Source organism: Misgurnus anguillicaudatus, chromosome 22, assembly GCF_027580225.2.
Source record: "Misgurnus anguillicaudatus chromosome 22, ASM2758022v2, whole genome shotgun sequence".
Lineage (NCBI taxonomy): Eukaryota > Metazoa > Chordata > Actinopteri > Cypriniformes > Cobitidae > Misgurnus > Misgurnus anguillicaudatus.
The window spans coordinates 52,911,078-52,926,529 of NC_073358.2; the positions used below are offsets into that span (position 1 = coordinate 52,911,078).

Genomic DNA, 15,452 nt, shown 5'->3' on the forward strand with positions numbered 1-15,452 from the left:
TTTAAACAAATCAGCATTTGTTAAATCACATGATTAAGATTGAAAAAAAAACAGAAGTCGTTATGAAAATGTATGTTATTTAAAAAGACAAACTTCCTTGAAGTTTGAAGTTAGTATTAATGGATGATAAGATGAGAATAAACGCAGTAAAATGACATTTCAAATTGTAATGTTACAATCACTGCAGTGGATCCAAACTCACCCCAGTGCTGTAAACTCATCTGTCATGCAGTCGAGATTCTGGATGATTCACATCGCAAAGCTTTGAGTTCAACGGATTCAAACTAATGGATTAAAACATGACGCCTAACACAAGCGAAACTCACACAGTGGCTGGAACAGAAAAGGTGATGATGAATTAGGTTTGTTAAAATGAGATGTTTTATACATGTTATCAAATACTATAGGCAACCTAGTAAAAATGTTAAGTGTTCATTCATTCCCACTGGTCCCATGCAAACCAGGATGCTAAAAAGATAAAAGGAAAGTTTACAGCACACAAGCACCTGCTTGACACCACAGATCCCAACTAGAATTAACAAAGTAAGAAAGAGAGAAAAGGTCAAGAAAAGGCAAGACATGGCGGTAAATAGATTCCCCATATCCAGTACCTGTGGTCTCTTCCATGTAGACCGGGCCCAGAACAGAGCCCTGGTGCACTCCATATAATGCTATGGTATAGGATGTGTTGGGGCTGAGCCCAGACATCCACAAACTAAGAGCATCACCAGATACTGTCAGGTTCTGTCTTTCTGGACCACCTGCTGAATTTGCAACTTCAATCACAAAACTCTGAAAGTCAAGGCCTTCATCAATGGTCCAGGATACATTGAAGCTATCCCAAGATACATCTGATATGCTCAGACTCCTAATGCTGGGCGTCTTGTCCTCTGATAGACAAAGAAATCATAATTGTTAATGTCACTGGAATGAATTAAATTTACACAAGATAAATATGCCAGAGCCTTTGGCGTTGATGTCATTAAAGAGGATAAGAAGGAGTAGATAAATGCAATGAAAATTTGAATGAAATAGGAAATGTAAAGACATGGGGATGGAAACATGGGGTTAATTCATGTGGAAAAACAATCTTCAGGGTCATCAGACAAAAGACTACATTTTAAAGTATTTTTTTTAATAAAAGGCACAAATTTGGTTTCCTAAAATCTATTTCTTTCATGCAACAATTATCACAAGACAATCCTGCAAGTGTTTTGTGGCACAAGAGACATTCAGAACTACAAGAATAAAATTCTTGATGGCAAAAAGTTTTCAGCATTGAAATGTAAGTAAGATTTGTAATACATCACAGCTAAGTCAATTAAAAATGGACGGTGTTGATCACTTAATGTTTTTACTCAAAAACACAACACCACAAAACATGAATGCCTGCAAAATTGCTAAAAAGATAATGGATGACAGGTGATGACTTTAATGAATGGCATGTGTCATACTGTGAATGTTGTTAATGTAGATGACAGATGGTTTTGGAGACTGATGTACCTGTCTTCACGTGAACATTGATCGGTTGAGATTTCTCGCCCTTCGTCATTCCATACAAAGTAATGTCATATCTCATGCCAGGGCTTAGGCCATCTATATCAACCTCCCTGGTTTCTCCAAGCACTTCAATCATTTTGCTTTTCATCTCTTTTGAACTGGAGTTCAGCTCAATAGTGAAGCTATCAAACATTCCTTTAGGAGCCGACCAAGACAGCTTCAAAGTATTTCTGCTTACATTAGTGACCGTTAAGTCACCTGGGAGTCCCTGAATTGGACCCTCACGTTCATCACCTGAGGCTTCGGTGTTCAAGTCTTCTGTGAAAGGACTGGAGGTAATAACTGCTGGCTGATCGGTGGCCAGCGCTGCTGGGACACTTTTGACGGTTAAAGCATCATAAGAGGTAGAGTTTGGTGCTAGAGAAAAGCACATTCAATTCATTTAAAGTCAAAGAATAAAGACAAAGACAGAATCAGAGGCGTTGCTGTAAAAACAAGAGGTTAACATTTCATTTTCTGAAGCTTCATAAAGAACTGTAAAATGATTCCTGTTGAGATGAGCAAATATTAAATAAGTCCTTCTGAGTGAATTTCCCTGAAGCTTCTCAGCATCAGGTGACGTGCAATCCACGGCATGCCAATGAACAATTAACATCTACATGCATGACCTGAATTCTTCTGACTGCATGTGTGCTGCTAATAGCTTTGACAAGCCATTAACTACTGAAGTTTACATGTAGTCCACCTGAGCAGAAGTACATGAGAAACATCAGGCTGAAGAATTCATGCAGATGTTTTCGATGAAAGATGCATGGATGGATGAACATGCACAATCACAAGCAATATCAAGATCATTTTCACATCACAGTTCCTTTGGTGTATTTATGAATTTCTTCAAGAACTTTCATGAATCATTTTAAGTCAAAGTAGTACATACAGTACACAGCAGGGCTGAACAATGTACTAAATATGTATTAAATATTTGCTGATTTTAATATATGGTTTTAGTTGAACATTTTGGGCCAGATTTACTAAATGGGCAAATTAGCGCAATTCCAAAAAGCGCCAATGGGAGTGGTAATATCTGTGGGTTATTTACTAAAAAGTCACAAATTAAATAACACAGACGCAACATCTCATTTTCATGATGACCAACGCAATATACTAAGAGCTGCGCAAATGAGTTCAGGGTCACAAATAAGCAAAGCTGATGAGGTGCAGGTGATCTGCTAACACCTGATGCCCTTGAGTTCAGCACCATAGACATCAAAGTGTAAAATGCCTAATCTTGGTCTTGATTTAAAGTTTTTTCACAGAAAATATTAAATAAATTTTTTTTTATAGTGGTTAACATTTATTGTAATAAATAAAAATAATGCAATAAAGTATATCTTTTATACATAAATTAGCACAAAAAAATGAGGTTTGTGTTACACTTTTAGTGGTTTGTCCAACAACAACCACTAGGTGTCAATGGGTTTGCTGCACACTCTTGTCACAAATTAATAAATTACTGTCACTGCATTATTATTTTTTGAAATATGAAACTATATTCTTAGACCTTTCCAACGATATATAGTCTGTCGTGATAGATTCAAATTTACATGCAAAATATTGAAGTAAACTTAGGTGTTATGCACACGGGAAAGTGCCAGTTAGGGGGTTAAGACATGCTTTATTCTGCGTTAAAATATGGCGCAAATACCACAAATTGCAAATATTAGCAAATCGCGTTGCTTGAATCATTAAAATAATCTCCTCCCAAAAAATGTTGCACATGCAACAAGATCAGTAACAAAAATAACTAGACCACACCTTTACAGCGCTAATGATCCACTGCGCGTCTTTAGTAAATCACGACATTCGTTATTTAATGCCAAAATGATGGTTTGTGCTGGCAAAAGTAAATCTGGCCCTAAGTTTGATTTAGATAAGTTAGATTTGTTTCATGGTTGCTTCTGGTATTGTGAACAATAGGGGATTGTATTTATCACATCTTAAAAATAATTGGCAACAGTGGCTAAAATACAGCTTTAAGTATAACCAAATAGAAGTATTACATCATACACGGTCCAGCCCTGATATGTACCATTTATCATCATCATGCAGCGCTCTACCATATGATGGGAGCCACAATGTCATGCAAAGACGTTCTCTTATTTCAAACAAATAAATGAGCTGAAGTGTATACTGACATTAACTCAAGTGAATTTATACCTGTGACAGCAACAGCTTCTAGTAGTGAAGATCTTTGGTTATTGGATATTCCGTAAAGTCTTACTTGATACTCCGTGGACGCGCTTAAGCCACGAATTTTAGTGCCGGTCACCTCCCGCTGGAGATGAACCTCCTCGCTCCGTTTCCCTGAGAAATCTTTAAGTTCTACAGTGTAACTATCAAAGCCAATGAGCTTATTTGACTCCCACGTAAGATCGAATCCATCGGAAGTGATGTTAGACACGGTCAGCGTGTCGTTTGCTTCCTGGTCACCGCTGCCCGAGAAGTTGCTCTCCGAGGTGTCGAGTAATACGAAGCTAATGAGATTGTCATCCGAGTCTTTGGCAAAACTGAGTTCGGGGGCCGATTCGGCTAAATAAAAAGTGAAAGATGCTACGAGAAAAAGACAGGAACACATGAAAATATGAAGGAAGAGCAGATGAGCCTCTGAGAGCAGGACATTGGATGTAAATCTCAGCATCAGGACCAGATGACATCACATGCATCCAATTAATCATCTGCAAACCTAAAGCTGAAAACTTCAATTGTGTCCTAAGCGGACACGTTTCCACTTTGTTATGTTACAGCTGATTTGGATACACAGCTAGAAACAAACTTTACATAAGTAAAAACAGTGGATGTTAAATAAATACAAAAGGAAATAAAAGATGATATACAGGTTAGTAAATATAATGATGAAGTCAACCCTGATCTCTGATGTCCATTCCTGTAAGCAGAGGAATAAAGAAGGAGAATAAAGTAAGATGACTCTTCTCACCTGTAGATGCAGACAGAGTCACCGGTGAGCTTTTTCTTTTGCCACGTTCTGCCACGAGGGTAACGTCATACTGAACACCCGGGGTCAATCTTTTCAGAGTGTGAGAGGTCGTGGTCGCAGGCAGGTCGATCTGTTCACGACGGCCATCAGGAGATGCGAACGTTAAGCTGTAACCGGAGATCTTTGCTCTGGGTCTCTTCCAGATCAGATTCATACTGGTTTCAGTTGAGCTTTGAACCTCAAGATCTCGCGGTGCGTCGATATCTGTGCAGGTGGATCAGAAACAACTTCACAACATATCTCGCTGTGTTAAACAGACTTATTTACACTGAAAGCCCTAATGTTGTTTGTACAGTAAGTTAGGTAATCATGACTAAACTAAAATGTTTATTTTGGATCCATAACTTTAAGGATTAGTCAATTTTCTTAAAAAAAAAAATCCATATAATTTACTCACCAACATGTCATCCAAAATGTTGATGTCTTTCTTTGTTCAGTCGAGAAGAAATTTTGTTTTTTTGAGGAAAACATTACAGGATTTGTCTCATTTTAATACACCCCAACACTTAACACTTAACAGTTTTTTTAAAAAGAGTTTCAAAGGACTCTAAACGATCCCAAACGAGGCATAAGGGTCTTATCTAGTGAAAAAAGTGCATAAAAATATGCACTTTTAAACCACAACTTCTGGTCTATCTCCGGTCCTGTGATGCGCCAGCGCGACCTCACGTAATACGTCATCACGTCAAGAGGTCACGGATGACGAATGCGAAACTACGCTCCAGTGTTTACAAGTGTGGAAAAGAGGACCGTTCAGACATTGTTGTATGTGAGTGATACTAATGTAACACGTAATTTTTCTACGTCACTACGCAATTACGTGAGGTCGCGCTGGCGCATCACAGGATCGGAAGAAGACGAGAAGTTGTTGTTTAAAAGTGCATATTTTTTATTTTTCTATAAATGACAATCGTTTCACTAGATAAGACCCTTATGCCTCGTTTGAGATCGTTTAAAGTCCTTTGAAACAAACTGTAAAGTGTTGAGTTAAGTGTTAAGTGTTGGGGTCCATTTAAGTCCAATAAAATGAGAAAAATTGAATGTTTTCCTCAAAAAACATAATTTTTTCTCAACTGTACAAAGAAAGACATCAACATTTTGGATGACATGGTGGTGAGTAAATTATCCTGATTTTTTTTAAAGAAATTGGACTAATCCTTTAACAATGTTAGTTCATTAAAAACCCTTAACTAAAAAACTTAATCAGTACAGAAGTCACGAGAATTTTTTAAATTATTTATACTTGTTTAAAGAATAACTATTGATGGGATATATAGACGTTTCAGCAATAACAACATAAACAAGCGGCTGCACGTAACTTCCGGTAAACTCCGCTAAGAATAAATAACAACAAAGTTCTTTAAACGTAGTTTATTTATATAACAAGCAAAAAAACAACACATAGATTACCTAGGAAACCAAAACATTTGTTATTTTCGACGAGATCAGTTTAGCAACTAGTCAGACCATAAAAAAAGTAAAGTTTGGATCCAGACGTGTATCACGTGCGTCCGATGAAACCGTCTATAAACAGTTGTTAATAAAATTTCTTTGAGTTTTACCATCTTTGTAGTATTATTGAAACTGGTTGTGAATTATTTTTATTTTTTGTGAAGTGTGATCAGTGTTTACTTTGTACGAAAACCCTGTTCAACTCATTGTATTTCTCTTCACTATAATAAAGATACATGTGAACAATGTTGTGTTATTCTGTGGAGAATTAAGTTCATTCATTGATTGACACAAAGTCAGTCAAGAATTTATTTTACTTCATCTTGTTATACAATGTAAATTACAATTTCAGTTGAGTCTTAATGAACACCAAGTGAACTTAATGGTTTAAGTGCACTGTACAAACTTAAAGTTAAACTATTTAAGTTCAATCTATGTGGCCACCAAATTTTCAGGAGACCCATCACTTAATTGAATTGAGGGAACGAGTTTACTCGATCAAATGAGTTCAGTCATTTATTAAGGTTTTCAGTGTACATTCATATTCACATTTATCCATTTAGCAGAGCTTACGTGTCTTTAGTAAATCCTGACGGTAGTTTTTTAATGCTTTTTAAGGTGGTTTGCGTTGGCACGAGCTGTTTGACCTTAAACTTCATGCACAATTGAAATTGAAATTTGTATGTTGGTCAGATGTTGAAGAGAATGATGGGAAATGATCTCACCGGTCAGTGCATTTGTGGTCGCTGGTTCACTTTCTAATTCATTCTTTACAGCTGTGACTCCAATGCCGTACTCGATCCCGGGCTTCAGGCCTACGGCACACAGACTATTAATCAAATGACTTTTATTATGTACATAAGAGGGCTGTAGTATGCAACATACTACTGTATATACTATTAAACTAATGTACATTACAGTTACCGTACACTACCGCATGTATTTGTTCACGTTGGTGTTACCTGTGATTGTGGCTCGTGTTTTGTCTCCTGCTCCTCTGGAGAACATCTCTTCACCGTGAGCACCTCCGGAGATAGGGCCGTATTTAATCCGGTATCCATCCACGGATGAGCGGCTGTTTTTCCATTCCACTAAGATGCTGCTGTCTGTCTGAGCTACAGGCTGAAGATCACGAGGAGCATCCAGGCCTGTGGTGAAGCCCTCATAGATGGGTTCACTGGTCTCATCAGCCCTCGTGGAAGCGAGAGAAACTCTGTACTCCGTGTCAGGTTTCAGATCTTCCAGGCTGTATTGTGTGTTTATGGCCGGCAGGTCGACATCACGCCGGGCTGATGGATCTGTGCTCGGCCCGTACGACACCCTGAATCCGTCTACCTCTGCTTTCGGCCTGGACCACGAAATCACAGCTGAACTATCTGTTACATCTCCAACCTCAATCTGTCCCGGAGAATCGATTCCTACAGCATCAGCAGAGATACTTTCAATTACATTTAGTTCAAGTTTTCATATACGCAACAAATCCTTTACTACTAAAACATACAAATTTACATTCAAACAAAAAGTGGCACAAACTAATTTCTTAATCTGAAGGTACAGCCATTAAAGCAACACTATGTAGTATTTTACCTTTAAATAATGTCTCAAAAATTATTTCAGTGATAGAACAACTTTTAACTGGACAAATTGTACTGTTGCTGCAACCTGAGCAGCCTCCTAGCTGCTACAAGCACACTCTGAAAGTGGCGATGGAGGGTAGGAAACACAGCCCCGCCCCTCCCCCTGCCTGCAGAAGACTGTCTGAGACCAGGCACTGTTGCGCTTTTCAACCACATGGGTTAGCTGCAAGTCATTTTTACACGGAAACTACATAGTGTTGCTTTAAATTATGTGTTTATTCATTTCTTAAATTATTTTCCTTACAATAAATTTTTTTCTAACTCAATTTAGTGAAATTTGCCAACAGGGTAATAAAAATAAAATCGAAAAGAGTTTTCCAAACAACTGCTGTAAGTTTCTTTCTCTGTGGCTTTTATTTCTCTTCATTTCTTCATCTGGGACACAAGTTTTTAGATATTGTTTAAATGTTTTTATCTTTTAATTGAAGATCATAAGTCAAAAACATTACATTTTCTTTACTAAATACAATGAGGAAATGAGATGAGGGTCATATTTTAAAGAGAATAGATGAAACACAACAGATCTCTTTAAATCCAGAAATCTGAGCATTTCACAGGCAGGAAAAACACTGCGAGAGGTCAAGAGCCTTTTGAAATCAAGAGATGCATTACTGCTTGTTTTATGACTCTCGTGTGTACAAAAGCTGTAAATGTCAGATCAGCGACATAGTTTTGCCTTTCAGATCTCTCACTGATTCTGTCCGAGCGAGAGAAAGTCTTTATAAATGACGGCTCTTCCCATTAACAGGCCCTTAAATTCCTGAAGTTTAAACTTTGACCTTCAACACTTCAGAGCAGTTTAACAGACACATATGAAGGTAATAAAACCCCTTTAGCATGTATGTAACATAAAGAAATGATCTGAGATCAGCACATTACTTGTGTGTACAGTAGCGTTGGTCTGTGGTCCTCGTGTGTTGTTCTTTATAATTCCCAGCGTCACTTCATACTTCTGTCCTGGACCCAGACCCGTTTGCTCAAAACTGTTCTCTGAAGGGTTAAGACTGTTCACAACTTTCCCATTTTCTTCTTTCTATTGTTGAGAAAAACAAAAGAAACATAAACACATGAATGTAATCATTCATTCTTTTAATAGTTCAATAATAAGTTTTTATTAGTTGTTTTTAATACTGAGCCCTGAAATTCAATACAAATAAATAATAAATATGTCAGTTTACTAACGGTCAAGCATTTAAACACTTTGTTTCAATATTACATTTTTAATGACTCTACATTAACAATGTGGGGTGCTAATGGTGAATTCAACCACCATAATAACCAGTTTAACACTTACTGTAAAACCATTCACATGTTGTTTAAACCAGTAATTATGAGTTCTTGTAAAAGAAACCTAGAGCTTTCCTCCTGACTGTTGTCATATCATATAAACCAACGTGTGTGGCAGTAACACAACACACATCATTAGTGTACATCAGTGTCACCTCAGCTGTTGTACTGGACTGTGTTTGTACTTCATGCTTTCATTATTGACCATCAGAAAACTTCCCGTCATGCATGTAAATGTTATAAGACTGCTGGACACTGGTTTAGTGAGCAGAAGTTAATAAATGCAAACATTAATATGAATCCCAATGTAGGTCAAGAATGCTTCATTTTAATGGCTTCTTAATGATTCAGATGAAAAAAATGGAGTTAAGATCAGTGTTACTGAACCCGAAATGATCAGATCAGACACAAATGACCTCTGAAACATTACACAGGAGACATCTATGAACTTCATGCCACAGTAAACCTTCTGACCCGAGGGAAACATTTACAGACTGACATTATCATCATCATCAACCAGCTGGTTTACAGATAAACTTTACCAGCAGTTTCACAGTTAGGTTTTATTTATTTTTTAAAGATATTGTTTGCCTTTATTAAACAGTGATTGAGGAGAGGCCAGGAAAGAAGAGGGAGGAGAGAGGTGTATGGGATCGGCAAATGACCTCGAGCCTGGAAATCGAACTTGGGTTGCCAAAAATGCGAAAGCACCACATGTCGGAGCACTGCCCACTACACCATCAGCTCAGACCACATTCAGTTATTTAACTGTGTTTAAGCAAGGGGGTCCCCTAGCTAAGCCCCACCCCCCTGGCCAAGCCTCCATCATTATAGGGTTGTCGTCATTTCGTAAGTAAGATGTGTTTAACGTTGAAGTCCAAAATATGGACGGGCCTGGGCCGTGGAACAATGGGTGGCCTGGGCCTTGGAGCAGTTGCAGGCCTGGGCCGTTGTTCTTGGCTTCATCCCTTTTACTCTACCCCCAAAAATACTTAAGGGAGCAGCCATCTTGGGAACAGTTTCAGACATAGCGGCGGCCATCTTGGGGACTGGTTCAGACATGGCGGCAACCATCTTGGCTGTAGCTTCTGGCATGGCGGAGGCCATCTTGGCTGTGGCTTCAGGCATGGTGGCGGCCATCTTGGGGTGGCAGTGGCTAGGTGGTTCATGTAGGTTGTCTACAAACCGGAAGATTGGTGGTTTAATCTCCGACTCCACCTGGCCAAGTGTCAAGGTGTCCTTGAGCAAGACACCTAACTCCAGCTGCTCCGGACGAGCTGGATGGCACCTTGCATGGCTGACACCGCTGTCTGTCTATGAAGGAGTGACTGAATGGGTGAATATGAGGCAAATTGTAAAGCCCTTTGGATGGCCATAGGTCTGTTAAAAGCGCTATATAAAATGCATTCCATTTACCATTTACCTCCTGGCATGGGGCGGCCATCATGGCAGTAGCTTTAGGCCATAACTTTCAACCTTCCCGTTTTTCCCAGGATTCTCACATATTTTACCATCCTTTCCCGCCATCATCCCGTTTAAATAATTTCCTGCCTTGCGCACCTTTGTGGCAGCGCAGCACAAGAATTATAAATTCATGTAGTATTTTAATTTATTAAAAACCAGGGGACCCCAAAATTTATATTTTAATGCTTTATGGTACAGGACCATCCCTGCCCCACCTCAATTAGAACACCGGTTTAAGTACACACTTGTTGGAGCTTTGATTTATAGCACATTCATAATATAACTAGTTTCTGTCTATGTAGTTTTGAACTGCTTTGGTCATTTTATTTAGGAGATGCAGCACTTACTGTGTTGCGAACTATCAGCTCCCATCCGTCAAACGGGAAGTCCAACTTATCCCATGAAACTTCCACTGATGTTTCCCTGACAGATTTAAACATCAGACCTTCAGGTTTTGGTAGATCTGCACAGAAATAAGCACAAATAAGTTTGTAGCAGTATGGCATTCACAAAACAACATTTAAAGCAATTTTCAAAGATAAATGTATTAAATATGAATGTTTTATTCCTAACTACCCATAATACATCTTAACCAGATACTATCTGTGCTACTTTAGCACCGCACCATGTATATTTAAACTTTACAAAAGTCAAGCACACCTGATTATCATAAATAATTGCATCCATATCCATAATTAAATGTTATTTATTTGGAGTTGTGTAAATGTGTGTGTACATACGCGTGGCCACCCGGGCGCTGACTGGAACGCTCTTCTTATTGTTGAGGACAGCGTAAACATTGATCAGATATTCAATCCCAGGTTCCAGTTCAGACACGGTGGCTGACGTTTGATCTCCGGGCACACGGAAATCCATCTGCAGGCCACCCGGTGACGTCGGGATGTAAGTGATCAAATACTCCATCACCAGCATCTCATTCTTCCACGTGAGGTTCAGTTTCTCCGCAGAGACATCGGAGACGCTCAGATCCTTCGGGGGAGAGACTGAGAAACAGATTAATCTTTATTAGCATCAGTTATCGACTGATCTCTGATGAGAAATTAGAATAAATTCTCAACCATTTAACCCCTGGGAACCATTTAAGTAAACTGTTATTAATGGGCATTTCGGATATTTTGACTTTAATTGTTTAACACAGTCTGCTTGACCTCCAGCACTATAAACATAAAGCTAATGGACTTCACATACGCACATCTGGTGGTGGTAGTCATGTACTGATTATTGTAGAAAAATCTTTAAACATTGTTCTACTCATTCATTCAAATTAGATTTGACGTCAACTAAATCAAAACTTTTTGGGTCTAAAGTGAACTTGATGCACCATTTATAAATGTAGTTCCTCTTGATTTCCAGCAAATAAACTGAAGACATTCATGCACACACTGCACAAATGTGAGACACAATCTTTCATGTATGAACATTAAAGCAAAAAAATGAGTCAACAGTGCTTTTAAAAATAAAGAGTGTCACCTTCAGAGCAATCCTCTCCAATGTAGCCTTCATCACAGACACAGCGACCATCCACACACAGACCGACATCACCGCAGTTATTCGGACAGCTTCTTTCACTGCAGGCATCTCCGGTGAAACCCTCATCACACACACATTTCCCACGGACACAGCGCCCGTGATCATTGCAGTTTCCAGGGCAGATGGAAACGGAGCAGTCCTGACCCTCAAACCCATCCGGACACACGCAGCGGCCCTCCACACACTCCCCACGGCCGAGACAATCGTTCGGACATTTCATCTGACCGCAGTCTTCTCCAGTGAAACCTTCATCACAGACGCACTGACCTGCGACACAGCGCCCGCGGTTCAGGCAGTTGCTTGGGCAGCTCTGTTCACTGCAGTCTTCTCCAGTGAAGTCTGGATAGCAAACGCACCTCCCGTCCACGCACCGACCTCGTCCGTAACAGTTTGATGGGCAGGTCGTGACGCTGCAGTCCTCGCCGGCAAAGCCTTCGTCACACACGCACTGACCGTTGACACAACGACCACGGTCGTTGCAGTTATTGGGGCAGCTGAACTCGGAACAGTCGTGGCCCTGAAAACCGACTTCGCATTCGCAGCGGCCCTCGACGCAGCGACCTCTGCCGTTACAGTTGTTTGGGCAGGAGAGTTTACTGCAGTCCTCACCGCGGTAACCCGTGTCACATATACACATCCCATTGACGCACCGTCCTCTTTCATTGCAATTGTTCGGACAGGTCAACTCTGAGCAGTCATCGCCCGTGTATCCGGCATCGCACACGCAACGCCCATCGATGCAGAAACCCCGACCGGAGCAGTCGCTGGTACAGGTGAACGCACCGCAGTCCTCTCCGGTGAAGCCTGTGTCACAGTAACAGGTCCCGTTGACGCAGCGTCCACGGTCGTAACAGTCATTAGGACAGATGAGCTCAGTACAGTCGAAGCCGGTCCAGGGCTCGTCACATAGGCACTCGCCGTCCACACAGCGACCGCGGCCCAGACAGTTGTTCAGACAGTCCGACTCTGAGCAGTCTTCACCTGAGAAACCCTCGTTGCAAACACAAACCCCATTAACGCACCGTCCGTTCTCAGCGCAGTCAACGGGACAGATCTTCACGCTGCAGTCCACACCTGTAAAGCCATCGAAACACGCGCACCTTCCGTCTACACACTGGCCCTGGTCATTACAGTCTCCGGGACAGTCGGGAATCGTACAGTTTGGACCTTTCCAACCCGGCTCACAGATGCATGCACAGGTTTCAGTGCTGTAGTTTCCGTGGCCGTTGCAGTACGGTTTCACTCCTATTGAACCTTGAAGATACATGGGAGTCATACGTTACATATCATTATATTATCATAAATGCAGTATTGTTATCTACTGATGCTATATCATGATAGAAACATCAGTAGGAGACAAAACAGATGCACAGGATTGGAGTAAGCTGATGTTTACCTGTGGCCTGTGCGCTGCAGCAGGTGGTTTCTGCACTGCATTGCTCTCTGAGCGTCGACACTTCACCCTCCAACATCTCCAGTCGATTCAGAAGGTCCTTCAGATCCAGCTGTGCATCTTTACAGCCACAGGCCTGCTTGGGGATGTTGATGCGATGAGTGAATACGATCTGGTTTTGCTCATCTGTCGTGTGCTCCGTCACCTCTGAACCGGACGGAGCATCTCTTTGTTCAAGATCCGAACCACCCGGCGTGTCCAAATCCACTGAACACAAAGAGCTACCCGGGACTTTAATGTTATAAACGTGGTTAAACACCACAGGCTGGGATGGGTTTGTAAGGGTTACGTTGTGCGTGCCAGGAATCACTGGAGCTTCTCGTCTGTGTCTGATCATCTTCTTTACAATCCCGGCGTAATTTACAGTCATCAGGGTGGCCAGAATCAAACATCTGAACATCAGATCTCCTGAAGACATGATTCTGCTCATCAACAGGACTCGATCTTAAAGCTCTCTGGTCAGGGTGAGATTCTGTCTCTACAAAAACAAGAGCACAAATCATTCAAGATTAAACATCTCCTATGAGTAGGTAAAATGTTCTTTAAAAATGATATTAAAGTTATCTACACACTCTACGATTAAAATGAAGTCAACACATTGCCTATAAATACAGTCAGTCATCTGTTATAATACTAACATGTAAACTATAGTGTATATAATTTAATAACAAACACCCATTTTTATGCATTTTACAATGTACAGTCTGCAATAGGTGACTTTAATGTTCTTCGTTAAATTAAAATACAGAAGGTTTGTGGCTTTATTAAAGGTGCAGTGTGTACATTTTAGCGGCATCTAGTGGTGAGGTTGCGAATTGCAACCAATGGCTCAGTCCACTGTCCAACCCTCGCTTTTGAAATGCATAAAGAAGCTACGATAGCCACAATCATTTCATCGTCGGAGACAATTTAGTAAAAAGGTTTGTCCATTAAAATGGCGACTTCCATGTAAGGGGACCCTCGGTGTATGTAGATAAAAACGTCTCTTCTAAGGTAATAAAAACATAACGGTTCATTATAAAAGGTCTTTAGATTTGTCTTTAGAATGAAATGGTCTATTATTACCTTATTTGAAAGAGTCATGAATAATAATGTTGAGCTCTGCTCTGATTGGCTGTTTCTCCTTCAGTAGCTCTGTGTGTGTGTAAACACATGTTTGAGTCTGTATCAGATGAAGATACAGATTTTGAGAAATAATCTATTGTTAAGAGATTGTTAATGGACGTTTCTGAGTGGTAAGTTTGTGTTTTTTGTTTTTTGTTTGTAGCATATAGCATTAACTAGCATATAGCGCTAACTACACGCCCCCCATTTATTACAATGTTGTTATAATGTTAAAAACAATAACTATATGGTAGTTAGCACTAACTCAGCAGTCACAACTTTGTTTTTAGCATTATAACAACATTGTAATTAATTGGGGGCGTGTAATGTTGGGGGCGTTCATTTAGACTGTAACATCACAGTTGGTGTTATATTGAGATTGGTCTGTTAAGGTTTACATAAGAAGAAGGAAATAATCGCGCTTGAGATTTACATTCTACGGCACTTTTAAACAAAATTGAGTTGTATTATATTCTACAGCAGTTTGTTTTTAGTATATTCTGTCAGACAAAACCATCTATTGCTGTTAAACTAGAATATACTGCTGCATATTATTTAACATTAGTAATGATATTGTTAAAGACACTTTCTTTACCATTACCATCTGTACTGCTGACTGTATTCCCCTTCTGTGATTCAAACTCCTAAAATAAAGTCTTTTACTTGAAGTATATTAAAAAAATCAGCTTTTAGTCTGTGGATTCAAGCGGAGATGACCTCATATCTGGAGACTGGAGATGTGTAATTTGTGGCCGGTGGACAGAGGCCAGAGTCTGGGTCTCCTCCACACACACACACAGCGTGGGAAAACTCATTTAAATCTCATTCTGAACGTCTGTACAGCCTCCACACATCTCCAGCGACTGAACACATGTGATGCTGAAGAAAGAAATCTCAGTTTTCATCCACCTACACATCAGCATCCAGACAGCGCTTCAATCATGTGTCA

The 15,452-nt window shown here is 40.1% G+C and overlaps 1 protein-coding gene across 9 annotated transcripts in view; it reads right to left on the reverse strand.

Annotated features, from left to right (window-relative positions):
- The window catches only part of tnca (tenascin Ca), a 103,152-nt gene that overhangs the window by 14,665 nt on the left and 73,035 nt on the right, over positions 1-15,452 (reverse strand). For 7 of the 9 annotated variants that reach the window (XM_073860391.1, XM_073860392.1, XM_073860393.1 and 4 more), the window contains 11 exons: positions 13,343-13,877; positions 11,887-13,200; positions 11,136-11,399; positions 10,743-10,858; positions 8,524-8,677; positions 6,970-7,425; positions 6,733-6,822; positions 4,496-4,759; positions 3,718-4,110; positions 1,504-1,917; positions 612-890 (listed from right to left, as the gene is read on the reverse strand). In XM_073860391.1, coding sequence (XP_073716492.1) covers positions 612-890; positions 1,504-1,917; positions 3,718-4,110; positions 4,496-4,759; positions 6,733-6,822; positions 6,970-7,425; positions 8,524-8,677; positions 10,743-10,858; positions 11,136-11,399; positions 11,887-13,200; positions 13,343-13,829 — 4,231 coding nt within the window. In that variant the 5' untranslated portion in view covers positions 13,830-13,877. The remainder of the gene's footprint in view (positions 1-611; positions 891-1,503; positions 1,918-3,717; positions 4,111-4,495; positions 4,760-6,732; positions 6,823-6,969; positions 7,426-8,523; positions 8,678-10,742; positions 10,859-11,135; positions 11,400-11,886; positions 13,201-13,342; positions 13,878-15,452) is intronic. The other 2 variants (XM_073860399.1, XM_073860395.1) reach the window with 1 other exon arrangement.